Genomic DNA, 14107 nt, shown 5'->3' on the forward strand with positions numbered 1-14107 from the left:
GTTGATTGGTTTTGAAAAATTGTGATTTGTAATTTTAAAACTTAAGTTTTATCGTTTCGTAGCGCTTTTAAAAATGTTTTGATTTTTATTTGTCAAATATGGCAGAAACCAAATAATCCATTACTAATATACCAACATAGAAACATGTTTGTAATTTCATTAACAAATGATCCAAAAGGACCAAAACTAACTTTTAATAAATCATAAAAATGTTTTTCTTCATCTAAATCAGTGCTTATGTTTCCATCACATCAATCAGCAAATAACATGTAAAATTACCATAGGTGAAAGTTATTCGATTTTTAAAAATAAAATATCCAAACTTTCAATCTCATTTCAAATGAATTTTCTTCTTCTTCTTTCTCTTCTCCATTAAACTTCCTTTAAAAGATGAGAATCTTGGAAGACAACGATGATGGTAATTCAAAGATTTAAGATTCTTCTTCTCTTTTACAGAACTTTCAATGATTTTGAGCTCATCAGAGTGATCACTTAATGATTTTTTACTTTTTTCACTTTGGTTTTCTGATGACTCTTCCAAAATTTCCTCTCGTCCTTCTCTTATACTGTCTCTAAAAAGTTCGCCTAGTTTCTTCCTCCGTGGTGCTAGAGAATGCGAAAACGATACTCTAGGCTTCTCTTCTTCGAATAAAGGGTTATGAAACCGAGGAAGCTTCTCTGAGAAACTACACTTTGGAGTGTTTCCAAGTGATGGGGTAAAATCTACATAAACCAAATCTCAAATATTAAGTTTACATAAAGATATCAAACAAAGTTATATTGCAGTGTAATTAATTGTAACAAACCGCCATTAACGCTGTAGAAATCATCTTCAGAATCAGATTGCAGCCATTGATGTGATTCAAAAAAGGTATCATCTTTACTACTCCCTGTCACATTGGAACAACTTACACATTTCAAGACTTCATTGAAATAAATATAAAACAAAAAAAAAACAATTCAAATGTAAGAAATAAAAGAAAGCCAATGTTATAAATTCGATTAAGAAATCATAGTTGTAAAAAATATTAAAAAAAAAATCGTTACTATATATTAATGGAAACGTTAAGTAATCATGATATTGTATTACTATGCTGTTAATTTTTTCATCAATCAGACTAAATGACTAAGGAAATAAATAAAAAAGATTATGGAAACAAGTACCAAAGCTTCTCTTAGAAGAAGAAAACGACCATCGAGATTTCACTTGATGAAAGCCAGTAGTATCCACCGTCGTTGGAGTAGCCACCGGAGCTAGATTCTCCTTTACCGGCAATTCTGAAGGTAAAATATGAATGAACTCATTATATATACGTACGTAATCAAACGAAATCGTGTATACATATAACACAAAAGTTATTTTATATTTGATTATTTTGATATTTTCGTAGAAACCCTACATGATCCCTCGTTAGGTCGATCTAATATTAAGTACCCTATAATAATTCCAAAATCCGAAAATAGAAAGTAATACCAGAAATTCTCTTAGTAGAGGAAGACAAAAAACTTGGCTTGTCCATAACACCACCGTTCTCCTCCGCCGTCTCCAGCGAAATATTCACCGGAACTGAGTTGTGGCGTATCATCATAGTGGGAAATTTCACGACCTTCTACTCACGGACGCACACGTTACAATTTTAAGACTTCGATTAAAAACAGAAACTTTTATTAAAAGATTTGATTTTCTCGTGGAAAACGTTGACACGCAGGGTAATAATGCCTCGCACGCATGTTAAAGAAGAAATTGGCCGGCCGATGATTCATCAAACGTAGTCGGAGAAACGTTGTGAGAGTCCTATGACGATATTATGGAATCAATCAGCCTTCCACGTGGCTCACTCGGGAGAGAAAGACGATGTTGTTTTTGTTTCACTTCACGTTGGTCTCGTGCGGTTTCTGTCTCATTGGAATGACGTGGCTGTTGTATGTAGAACAAGTCTTTCTTAATGAAAAGTTTGACTGTGTTTGGTAAGACATTTCCTAATTACTTCATTCTTCATTCTTCATTCTTCATTCGAAACTTTTGAATGTCGGGTCGGAGGTTTTGTTTACTTTTTTTTTGCTTACTTTGTTTGAATGTGAAACTCAGAAACTGCTAAAAGACGTGAATTGAAGTTTTTGTTTTTCTTCATCGAAAGACGTGAAGTGAAGTTATATACAGAGAAAGGAAAGAAAAAAAAGTTGTTTACAAGCCTTTGATGTAAACGTGAAGTGTGTTTAACTTTTAAAATACGTGAAATCGTTATTAAATCTAATTTTTTATATTCTGATTAGAGAAATCTATAAATTGAATTTTATTCCCAGCTCATTGATTAAACAACACAATTAATCAAATTTAACACGTATTTATAAGTCTTCGTTGGAAAGGTGAGGTTCTACTAGTAAACCACTTCAATCAATTTAATTAACTTGTCTTTGGTAGACCGGGTTTTGCTAATCAACCGAGTCACCACCACCATCGCGCTCACATATTGTTTCTGCAAAAAAAAATTTAAAAATAATACTCCCTCCGTTTCAAAATATAAAATGTTTTGAGTAAAACACGTAGATTAAGAAATGACCACTTTAAAAAAGTTTAACCAATCACAAACAAAATTGCATAATATAAAGTATTAAACTAATCTAAAAGCTACATAGAAACTTGAAAACATCCCTATATTATGAAACAAAAAATCTTCTCTAAACATCTTATATTATGAAATGGAAGGAGTAATAGTTAAGTGATTTTGTGATCAGAATTTTTGGTTCACTAGTAGAACCCAGTGAAGAATAAAATTTTGAACAATGACAAAAGGAATAACTCGATAAAGCTTGGTTTTAAAATCTTCTTTTCTTTCTAATCATACCTCATCATTCATTTTGCATCATCATCTTTTCACCTCACATAACGTTTCTCCAAAGAATCTTTGTTAAGTGGTTTGTGATCAGTATAATTGTATGGGCAAACGAATAACATTGTCAAGTTATAGAGGTATCTAACGTGTTTGACCAAAAATCAGAAGGGTACGTACAAATTTTGAACAATGACAAAAGAAAACTTGATCTTTGGTTTTTTAATTTTCTCTTCTTTCTTCTTTGGTGATTAATTGATTCTTCTTGTCTTCTTCTTCTTCTCTTTTTTTTTTTAGTTTCTCATAGCTCCATGGCTTTTCTCGGTAGCATTTCCTCTAAGCATTCAAATGATGCCAAACCTTTTTTTCCCAAAAAGTCATCAAAAATTCTCTTTCCCACAAGGTGAACAAAAATCCTTTTTCTCATAAGGTCAAGACACTTCTCTTTCTCCCAAGGTCATCATCAAATCAAAGAAAGAAGAAAAGGTGAGTGCAAAGGAAGATGAAGTGATGGATGATGTGGAAGCAAAGAAGGAAGATGAGGAAGCAAAGAAGGAAGATGAAGTAGTGAGTGAAATGGAAGATGTCGTGAGTGAGGAGGAAGCAAAGAAAGAATAGGAAGTGAGGGCAAAGAAAGATGAATCAACCAAAGAGCTTGATGAGAAAGCAAAGAAGGAGGTTATTAAAAAAGCTGAGAAGTTTTTTAAGAACTTGAAGATTCATATCCCTCTTGAAGATAAGATGTTTAACCACTATCAAAGCACGTCTGAATGGAGGTCATACTGCCATTTTGCCATGGAGGAGCTCTATCCTAGGTATAAACATGATAATGTGAGCGAGGATGATACCCTTTTCATGTTTGGGCTAAGTGACGGTAGGGAAGTAGAGGTTTGGGTTGGGAGAAAAGAGATCTCTTTTCACTTTGAAGGTGTCAAAATTGTGAGTGCAAAACTGTGAGATATCCTCAGTGAAGTGGATGAAGAAGAGAAAAAGAAGAAGAAAGAGGAAGTGGAGAAAAAGAAGAATTTACAATATATTCTAAACTTGTGAATCAAAAATTTTAAACAACTCACAAAACTAAAATCCTATCATCATCTCACACACTATATATATATGTCATTCACAACGACCACATAAGTCACCAAACTAAATATCAAATAAAGAATCCTAATTGTGAATCCACCATGTTCTTTCTTTTACAGTTTTGAGTAATTTTTGTTTATTTTACATTTATGTTTAAAGCTTTAATACTTTCACAAATAGTATGGTTTGTTAAAATATATGTTCTGAATACATGAAAAAAATGAATCAAAATAAATTAGAGAAGGTTGAGATTTTCTTGTACAGTTTTGAGTAATTATTGTTTATGTATTTGTTAAAATATATGTTCATAATACATGAAGAAGCAGAATCTAAACAAAATTGGAGAAGGCTTAGTTTTCATGTTTTTGTTGTTGTTTTTGTGTTTTTCATTCATGCGAATTATATTTGATTAATTTTATGTTTTCTCATAACTATAAATGTTTATCTACTATAGATGATGAAAATGATAAAAAGAATATAATTCTTATTGACATGATCGTTTATACTTTATACCAATATAATAACCTAGAGTTTAAAATGTATTATATTGACAATAATACCCAATGTTGTCAAACACTATTCTTAGAAAATTAAATACTATATATATAAGTTAAACTATATAGTTATGTCAAATATTCTTTTAAATTCGAACAATATAATAAATTTTAAACTTTTAATATTTTTAAATATTATAATTGATAAATTTAAACTTAACTAAAAAATGCAGATACTATACATATTTTTAGCAACTATCATATGACGGGTTATAGTCTTATAGACCAGTAATTATTATAAGTATTAAAAAAATATAAAGCTATGGTGAAATCATCATTTTATTACTGTATTTTCTTAACACCACTAATATTTATTTTAATAATAATTAGAGTATTGTTATTTGTTACTAAGTTTATTTCTCAAACATTAAAACTGATAACTTAAAAGATAATCTAATAAAATTTAATATCTTATTATATAAAATTGGGTTTTGAAAGTTAGCCATTAACAAGATTTTGACATGTGTTAAATTATCAATATGAGATTTTGACATATATAAAAGTTAATATTTAATCGGAAGAATTTGATTACAACAAAAAAAAAATATTTGTTTTAAAAATATTAATAATATAAAAAGATAATTATCAAAAATTACAAAAATTAGAAAAAATTACAATTTTTTAAAATAATTATAAGGAGATTATATATACATATATATATTTCATGAAATTCGAAATTATAATATTATTTACTTATTTTTAATTTTAAGTTATTAATTCTACAAAAAAAATAGAAATAAGGATTAAGGAAAATATACTGTTAATTATTAATTCTAAATTTTGAAAATACTCACTTCTATATAAACATCAATCGTCTCATATTTTTCATCTAACAAAATACTTTATTCAAAAAAACTGCTTTCAACTTTGTTAAATTAGAAATTTTTTTTAATGGGATGGTAAATTTTTCTTATTTTTTAAAACCAAAATTTTCTCCTACTTTCTCCTTTTTCAGTTGGGAATAGGTAAGATTAATATGTTGACCCAAAAAAAGATTAATATATGCGTCTTTTCCTAATACTATATTTTAAAATTTATTGTAGTATTTTTATATTGCTTTGTTTAATATATTTTTATCTTTGAATTATTTGGGATTCATATATTACCGTGCTTCTAATTTTCTATTATTTCTTTAATTATATCAAATTAATTTTCTTCTAATTTCTCAACATTGATTGGTTGGTCATAAACCCTTTTTTTCGCAAACATAATTGTTACCATTATTCATTTAATCCCAAAGAAAGATAACAAGTATAAGATCACCAACCTAATGGATGGATAAAATAGGCAAATTAAACACAAGCTTACAACAAACATTGATCGTTAGATTAGAAAAAACATAAATTGTTGTTGATAGATCCATAGGAGTTCAAAGACTGTGAGACACTGGTTTGCAGAAAGATTTAAAAGAATTGATTTGGCCACCTATGTCAGCAAAATGCATTTATCTTTTCGGTCAAGGGTCCTAAGAGAACTTCAAGATGGGTGACCTTCGGGAAGTTGGACGCAAGGTTATCTCCCCAAGGGAGAAGGCAGAGCCAAGGTTCTCTCCATGGTGGAGGAGGTTGGACGCAAGGTTCTATCCATAAGGGAGGAGGGCGGAGCCGATGTTTTCTCTATGGTGATCATACATTATTGTGATGATACATCATTGATTAGTATACTATGTAATATATTTTTTATTCGAAATATTTTTTGAGTTACATCATGGTGTGTTAAAGACACTTCCACAAATATATTGGAAAATTTAACATTAGTTACTATCAAAAGATTTTGTGACGTTAGAAAAGAGTCTTTAGTTTCTTTGGTTGTCGGAGCAAACCATTTTGAGATAGCTAAAAGAAGTGAACATGTTCTCTCCACACATGAGGAGGGCAGATCCGAGGTTCTCTTTATGGTGGAGGAGGTTCGACGCAAGGTTATCACTCCAAGGGAGGAAGGTGGAGAAGGTTGGACGCAAGATTATCTCCCCAAGAGAGGAAGGTGGAGCCAAGGTTTTCTCCATGGTGGAGGAGGTTGGACGCAAGATTCTCTCCATAATGGAGGAAGGCAAAGCCGAGGTTCTTTCCATGGTTGGTCATACACTATTGTAATGATATATCATTGATTAGTATACTATGTAATATATTTTTTTATTCGAAATGTTTTTTGAGCCGATAATTCTATTAATGAAAAAAAACTATGCAAAAGTGAAAGTAAAAATACATAATAGTTGGCTTAATGTGTTTATACATACATTTTCTAGGTGGTGGTAAAGAATATATTTGTAACATATAGTATATTTAGGTGTAAAAAATACGTTTTTAATGGTAACATACATAAAAGATTTGTAAATGGGTATAAATTAATATATTATAGCAAAAATAAAATTTATATATTATATACAACAAATTTTAATATATTTTTGTTAAATTTAATTTTATTTACAAAACTTTAAACCCGCACATCGGGCGGGTCCTTATATAGTTATATATAAGTCAAACTATAAGTATAGAAATTGATATTCAACCACAAATATACCATACCATATATATTTAAATTTAGAAAATACAACAAATCATATACAGTATATAACAGTGTAACATCTATATAAACTACCAAAGAAAAACATTCATTTCAATAAACTAACTCAATTAATTGATTTTATAAAAATAAAATAAAAAATTGGCATGTGGTGTACCACGGGTAAATTGTTGTACATTACACATCACCTTCACCTTACAATTAAAAGTCTTTAATATCTATCTAATTAATGCCCTTTTGATTCACACAATCTCTTTCTCATACCGAAAATTCTACCTTTGACAACGATCTGAGGCCTGAAACAACTGCATTTCTGCTCTTTTGGACTTTGGTAACTTCGTGTTTTATCTCATTTTTTGGAGCTTTTCTGCTCTAACTTTTCTTTCCTTTAATTCCAGCTTTTGTTGTTCTAGCTTTTAGATTCTTAGAGAACTATGTTAACCCTTTTTTAATCAAGTATAGAATGTGTAAACTTTGGTTATGAATTGTGATCTTGTTGTTGATTTATTCTCTAATCTTTTTCTTCCCAAAAACATTAATCATTAATAAATGAACTAGTGAAAAATTTAGGCGCAACTTGGCTTTTCCTAAATTTTACCCCAACGTTATATTGGCTCTGTTTGAAGCCTTTGTTTATTACATTGGCATAGCCCAAATTAATCGAAGGACACGGACACGAGAAAATATCAGCTTTCCTTTTGTTTATTACATCTCTCAACCTTCATAGCTCCTAAAATTTCACAGTAATCTCGATGAAAGCATCTAACGGGTCTCTACAAGGCAGGATGATTCTTTCGTGCAATGTGGCCATAAAGGCGAGAGCTCGACGACTTTCCCTATGATGATGAGCGTTGGTGACACCAATCCAGCTGACTGAATCTCAGTTGCAAAATCTTTAAGCTCAGCAAAAACCTGCACAACATCCCAAAGCCTTGAGAAAACGCACTCTCACAGTAACAAACAGACGCGCTGGAAATCACAGAGAAGAGAGTATATGGTTTGGTTGCTTACCGTACGCTGTAGAGGAGTTGTTCCACGTTCAACCGCAACAGCTGGTGTATCACAAGGGAGACCATGGTCCATCAGTTTTTGCGCTAGAGAAGGTAACGTTCCCAAACCCATATAAACGACAAGTGTTGTGTCCGGGTCAGCTGCATTCTCTGCAACAAACAAAGGGTCGGTCCCTCCTTTCCTAGAATGACCAGTGAGGAACCTCACACTAGTTGCAACACCTCGATGTGTTAATGGAATCCCCAACTCTGCTGCTATCCCCGATGCCGCAGTAATCCCTGCAACCATTTATAATTGCAAACTTCCAGTAAGATTAACCAGTTCAGTCACCACAACCATATTGAGTTCCCAAAGAATGCAACATCCACATTAATCAGAAAATCAAAAGCAGTTGCTTAGATTGGAACAGAGTGACAAGATTAACAACATTACCTGGGATAACTTGAACTCGAATCCCTTGCTGTTGTAGAAAGTCCATTTCTTCCCCACCCCGTCCAAAGACCTGAAATTATCCAAATAGAAGTTACAAACGCATTTTAAAAGGAGCCATATAGGAAATTATAGAGAGTACGAGAAACAGATATATAAGCTTACCAGAGGATCTCCACCTTTAAGCCTGACAACAGTGGCACCAGCTTCAGCAAAACTTAGGAGTAGTTCATGAATCTCCTCCTGCAACAACATCATAAGGCTTAATGATCTTTATCTGTGACAATATGATCCAGCTAACCAATCCATAAGACAAGGACTTAGGGCATTACCTGAGTTCTGCTATGATAACCAGCGGTTTTGCCGACATAAAGAAGCCTAGCATCAGGAGCAACCAACTCCAAGACATCATTGGAGACAAGCCTGTCGTAAAGCAAAAGATCAGCACTTTGAATAACTCTGACAGCTTTAAGAGTCAGAAGCTCAGGATCTCCTGGTCCTGTCCCCACGAGATACACATCTCCTGGTCCACAATCACCACCTTTGCAGCCTTTAACTCTCTTCTCTCTCAGCACAGACAAGAGCTTCTTCAGCTCAGGCAGCTGCGATGCAATGTCGTTTTCCCTAACAAAGACTTCATCTTCAAACGGCGATGGAGATGGAGTCGATGGCGGGGTGGGTTCAACCGCCTTGTACAGCCATTGATCCCTCTGGTACCTCTCCACAGAGTGCTTCTCTGTAAACGGCGAAGAAGAAGAAGAAGAAGAAGACGCAGTCTTGTAATGTAAACAACAAACAGGACTCAAATTATTGGTCCTGGCTTGTTGCCAATTCCGAACACTAGAAGAGGAAACTGGAATCCTCTGGACAAGAGCCATTTAATAACCAACAACACACGCCTGCACAAGATTTAGATCCATAATTAGCATCATCATCATCATATCATCATCAACAATCAACATCAAAACATCATCATCAACAAACCCAGATGTAATTTGACAAAAAATATTCCTTAATTCTGATAAAGAGTTCAATATCAGATTCAGATAACTCAATAAGAAAAGATAAAAGAGAAGTCTCAGTCTCGAAGTAAAATAGCAACGCAACTCAGAACCGAACCCTCAGAGAGAGAGAAAAGAAACAGACTTTGAAGTTTGAAGTGTCGAAGCAGAGCAATAAACACAGAAATTAATCATACCCTGGAGCTGGGGAAGCCGCCGATTTGTGATTACGAGCACAGAATAGAAGAAACTATGAATTAAAAAGATGATAGATTTGCGAGCATCAGAGAGAGATCGGACCAGACAGAGAGAGATGAAGGAGTTTTTTTTGTAATGTGGAGAACAATTGGCGGCTAGAGAGAGAGAGAGAGTTGTGTCGGAATTTGGATGAGGAAATGGGAAGATTCAAGAATGAACACACGCCAAAGTGAGCGTTGACACCAACTTGTGTGCTTTTGGAAATAGGCACATGTATTTATGTTTGTTGGTGACATTATTTGGTTACTTTTATCTGAGGACGAAAGGGCACTTCTCTTCAAAAGGGTTACTAACCCTTTGATGCTTTCAAGGGGGGACTCGTACTCTCGCAACTCAACTGGAGGGCAAATCCGTAGTTTTGTTCTAATATTTTATCTAGTTTCTCTCAGCACTTGTTCTCTCTAGTCCTAATTTAGTACTAGTACTACTATTAGCATATGCAGAATGTTCTATTTAATCTCATCTTCTTCACTTACCTCAAACTCGTTTTGTGTTCCGCATATTAAAAGAAAAATTCATTTATAAATAAGGACACTATTGAGGGTTTTGGTGAGGTACATTAACCATACCCGTAGATTGAGAGATGCAGCTGATTTTCTCTAAATTGTGTTCCACATATCTAAAAAACACTCAAAGACATGAATCTCCAGAGACAATGATGAATAAATTGACTGCCTAATTAATAACAAGGGTTTGGTTGAGACTTGAGACTTGAGAGAATCTCATTATAATATTAGATGGTATTTGTATATAAATACCATCTTATACTCATTAGTCAAGCTTTTCATTTTAATTGGATTGAAGAAAAGAGGTTTAACAGATTCTGCTTCTTGTTCATAGCTCAAAAGTTAAGATCACACGGCGGCAGGAGAGTCTTACTGGAAAGACTTGTGTGTTTCACGACCAGTGACTAATTGGGCCTTAATTGGACTTTTAAAGTTTTAGATCTAGATATATTTGAGATTTCTATTGGGCATAATTTTATTCAGGTCCATTTTCAACGTCAATGACACGTCGGTTCAATGATATTTGATACGTCGAATGTCACTTCAACGCGACGTAGACATTTAACTTGATACGTGTTATTTACAAAATGACTGACCGCGGTAAAAAGAATACGTTTGCAAACAGTCTTTACTCTTTACGATGCGATGTGTGTGACACAGCTCACATTTCGATCAAAACTAGTTGACTAGTAGTTATTATTATCCACTCCACTGTGCTATTGTTACTTACTTTTTTTTTCTTTTCTTGTTAGGAGGATCTACAAAAGATAAATATAAGTACGACATTACTAGTATTAAAATCTCTATATCATAGATAATCTTCTTTTCGTAATCAGCATTATGTGGACTCAGTGTTTTACCTGTTCCTGGTTTAGATGATGAAGGAAAGGATGTCTCAGCAAAAAAAAGCAAGAAGAAGAAGGCAAAGGGTGAAGAAGAAGAAGAAGAGGTGGTGGCAATGGAAGAGGACAAGTCAGAGAAAAAGAAGAAGAAAGAGAAGAGGAAGATGGAGACAGCAGAGGAGAACGAGAAATCAGAGAAGAAGAAAAAGAAAAGTAAAGCTGGAGGAGACGAGGAGACTGATGATGGCCACAGCACGAAGAAGAAGAAGAAGAAGTCAAAGAGTGCGAGTAGGGAATGCAAAACATAACAAACCTTGTATTGTATTTTTATTTTTGAGTAATGTCGGTTGCATTTCGTTTTCTTAGTGAACTTTGGATAATTTTTGTTTTGGTCTGGAAACGATGCGAGATTTGGTAACATCATAATATTGTTTAGGTTTCACGATTCTGTTTTGTTTTACAGGCTGTAAGTTCGGCACTCACATGACTACTTCGAAAAAATATCATTCGAAGTGCTGAAGTGCATATCAAAATCTGACCGTGGAGTCTCTCTATTTTATAAAATACTACAACAACTGCTAATAATAGACTATTAGTAGAGTATATAGACACTAGACACTATTTAGTTGTGTGCCTATACAACATTAGTTTAACTTTTTAGGGTAGAGATTCTAAATTGCCTCCATATATCATCATCATGCTAGTTGTGCTTGTATAGAGTAATATATAAATTAATTAAAAAACATCTCTATTTAATATTTCGTAAATACACAACTTCATTTTGGTATACTATATAACACTTATAGGTTATAAAGTTATAGTTATTATTTTATTCATTAGTTGATTACAAAATAGTTTTTATAGATTGACTTCGTTAGTCATACCGAGATTTAGGGGTTAAAATAATTACTTTACCTGCATTATTATTAATTACTTGCAATGAATACACTTAAAGATGATATTCCAAAGAATAATACAACTTAAAGAAATAAATATATAGATAAATAAAACAATAAAAACAAATCCTTAATAAAAAAAATTTCTATTAAACACGTTTGATAAATATATTTACACAACCATATATATTGTTAGGCGATTGAAGAAATAAAATAAAATCTCCCAAATTTTATTTAATTTTTTTTTAAAAATATCTATTCAACTAAAATTTTGACTGAGTAACGGCTCAAAATTTGAATATTTAAATTCAATTTAATATATTTATATTATTGAATTGTATAGTTTTATATACTATAATAAACTTTTTAAATAATTTAATTTGTAATATTTTAAAATAGTTTAATTTGATATTTTTAAGAATATCATAAATATATGATAGCTGGATCAAAAAGGTAAAAACTATAAACACTCTAGTTTGATTTGTTATAGCACAGATCAATAATATGAAAAATTTCAAGAAATATGTTTTTTTGCTATAGCACAAGTTTAAATTAAAGTTTGGAATAATTTTATTTGGTAGGCTTTCTCGGTCAAGATAATTTTGACAAACATACATTACATATTTGGTCCTAAAATTAATATGTCGTAAACTATGGGTTAAGTCATAGAATTAACAATCAAAATATAATATATAATTTTAAACACTAAACAAATCAAATAAAATTAACAAACAAATTTTTTTCTTATCACACAACTTAACCCACAGTATCTAGATCTACTAGAATAGATCGATCTTATAAAAAAGATGTTATTTTCATAAGTCATGTTCAACATATGATTTCATGGCATAGTGTTATATCCAAAAAATAATAATTTTAAAACAAATAAAATAATCACGTATATGATGTTTTGAATAAAAGTTACAAAATAAACAAAATGAATTTCAATTTGTGCTCTAGAACGGTTCATATTCTAGTAGGTTATATAAATTGCCATCTTTCTATATAACATTGAATTGAGGCCATTTGATTTTTGGCAAGGGAAATACTTATCTAACCCGCTTGATACCAAATGTAGTAAAATAAGAAGAGCAGCTTACATTTGAATGGTCAGTTAACAAAAGGTTAAATTGAATAGAGGTTGAACTTGCGTATGTGACAATAGAGCGATATACCTCCTCATGCATGAACGAGAGATAGCTCGTGAGTCGTGACCAACCACGGTCCCATATTCTTAGTTTAAATACGCATATCACTTCACACACCCCTCAAAAGAAATACTATAACATAACAATCAAATCAATAATTTTCCTTAATTGGCAATTTGGCATGATGATCATCAAGTTAACACAACAATCAAACTTGATGATCTTCTAGTGATCATCTCTCCGATTTGGGCCGACAAAAATCTGATGATAAATGAATGCCACAATGCACAAGCACCGACCACATGCATGCAGTGTCTTGAATCCGACCCAACCTCCGTTCATGCTGACCCTGTTGGTATCGCCGGAGTCGTCATACACTGTCTCGACTCTCGCCTTAATTAATATCATCATCAAGCAAGTGTCCTCTCTATCTAATAACCATATATGTTTTTTTGTTTCCTTAAAATCTTTGATTATAGTGTAACAAGTATTGAATTGTTGTAGCAACCTAACGGAACTATCGTCAAAGGAAGACAAAGCTGAAGTTAAGAAAGTTTTGAAGGCTTGCAAACAGGACTTGTCCATGAAGGTACCTAAAAAACTATCGGAAGCCAAAACGGATCTGAGAAGCGGTGATTACGACAAAGCCGCTAGATCGATAATGCTTGCACTTAGCTACCCTTGGAGCTGTCGGTCCAATCTCCAGAGTGTCAAGTTTGATGAGTATTTGTATGAGGAGTCATTGGAGCTATTTAGCCAAATCAACATATATGCCCAACTCTCTGATGCTGCTATGAGGATCATTGATCGCTTCTAAACTCAACATACAAATAGTCATTGGAGCTAATAACCTCCCATCTCTTTCTTTTTCTCTATGTACGAAACTCAACATCGACGCTTAATTACCCCAATTAAAATAAAATGATTCCCTCTTTTATTATACTACATCATGTGTTCTTATGTTTTTTTATTAAATCATTTTTTGTTTTGTTTTAAATGCATGATTTCATTATGCTTAACATTCG

At 32.5% G+C, this 14107-nt stretch overlaps 3 protein-coding genes across 3 annotated transcripts; 1 reads left to right on the forward strand and 2 right to left on the reverse strand.

The window, feature by feature from the left end:
* Positions 1 to 99: 99 nt before the first annotated feature.
* LOC104732724 (uncharacterized protein At3g27210-like) lies at positions 100 to 2127 on the reverse strand. The gene is made up of 4 exons (XM_010452303.2): positions 1475 to 2127; positions 1165 to 1278; positions 807 to 890; positions 100 to 723 (listed from the first exon to the last, which is right to left on the reverse strand). The coding sequence occupies exons 1-4, from the start codon at positions 1587 to 1589 to the stop codon at positions 332 to 334; spliced, it is 705 nt and encodes a 234-aa protein (XP_010450605.1). The 5' UTR covers positions 1590 to 2127; the 3' UTR covers positions 100 to 331.
* Positions 2128 to 7508: 5381 nt separating this feature from the next.
* On the reverse strand, positions 7509 to 9969 carry LOC104732725 (S-adenosyl-L-methionine-dependent uroporphyrinogen III methyltransferase, chloroplastic). The gene is made up of 6 exons (XM_087479402.1): positions 9630 to 9969; positions 8764 to 9330; positions 8597 to 8674; positions 8435 to 8504; positions 8003 to 8280; positions 7509 to 7903 (listed from the first exon to the last, which is right to left on the reverse strand). Exons 2-6 carry the CDS (start codon positions 9307 to 9309, stop codon positions 7754 to 7756), a joined length of 1122 nt encoding a protein of 373 aa, XP_087335528.1. The 5' UTR covers positions 9310 to 9330; positions 9630 to 9969; the 3' UTR covers positions 7509 to 7753.
* A 3240-nt stretch (positions 9970 to 13209) lies between these two features.
* LOC104732726 (uncharacterized) lies at positions 13210 to 14027 on the forward strand. Its single transcript, XM_010452306.3, has 2 exons — positions 13210 to 13496; positions 13587 to 14027. The coding sequence occupies exons 1-2, from the start codon at positions 13354 to 13356 to the stop codon at positions 13897 to 13899; spliced, it is 456 nt and encodes a 151-aa protein (XP_010450608.1). The 5' UTR covers positions 13210 to 13353; the 3' UTR covers positions 13900 to 14027.
* Positions 14028 to 14107: the final 80 nt, after the last annotated feature.

The sequence above is a fragment of the Camelina sativa genome, chromosome 12 (assembly GCF_030686135.1).
Source record: "Camelina sativa cultivar CO46 ecotype springtype chromosome 12, ASM3068613v1".
In the NCBI taxonomy this organism is placed as follows: domain Eukaryota; kingdom Viridiplantae; phylum Streptophyta; class Magnoliopsida; order Brassicales; family Brassicaceae; genus Camelina; species Camelina sativa.

Coding starts and splice junctions, on each gene's coding strand:
- LOC104732725 (XM_087479402.1), bottom strand. CDS start 9,309: ATGGCTCTTGTCCAGAGGATTCCAGTTTCCTCTTCTAGTGTTCGGAAT. Junction 8,281..8,434: donor TCGAGTTCAAGTTATCCCAG/GTAATGTTGTTA, acceptor AAATGGTTGCAG/GGATTACTGCGGCATCGGGG. Junction 7,904..8,002: donor CAACTCCTCTACAGCGTACG/GTAAGCAACCAA, acceptor GATGTTGTGCAG/GTTTTTGCTGAGCTTAAAGA.
- LOC104732726 (XM_010452306.3), top strand. CDS start 13,354: ATGAATGCCACAATGCACAAGCACCGACCACATGCATGCAGTGTCTTG. Junction 13,497..13,586: donor TTAATTAATATCATCATCAA/GCAAGTGTCCTC, acceptor GAATTGTTGTAG/CAACCTAACGGAACTATCGT.
- LOC104732724 (XM_010452303.2), bottom strand. CDS start 1,589: ATGATGATACGCCACAACTCAGTTCCGGTGAATATTTCGCTGGAGACG. Junction 1,279..1,474: donor CTCTACTAAGAGAATTTCTG/GTATTACTTTCT, acceptor TTTTACCTTCAG/AATTGCCGGTAAAGGAGAAT. Junction 724..806: donor TTTCTACAGCGTTAATGGCG/GTTTGTTACAAT, acceptor TGGTTTATGTAG/ATTTTACCCCATCACTTGGA.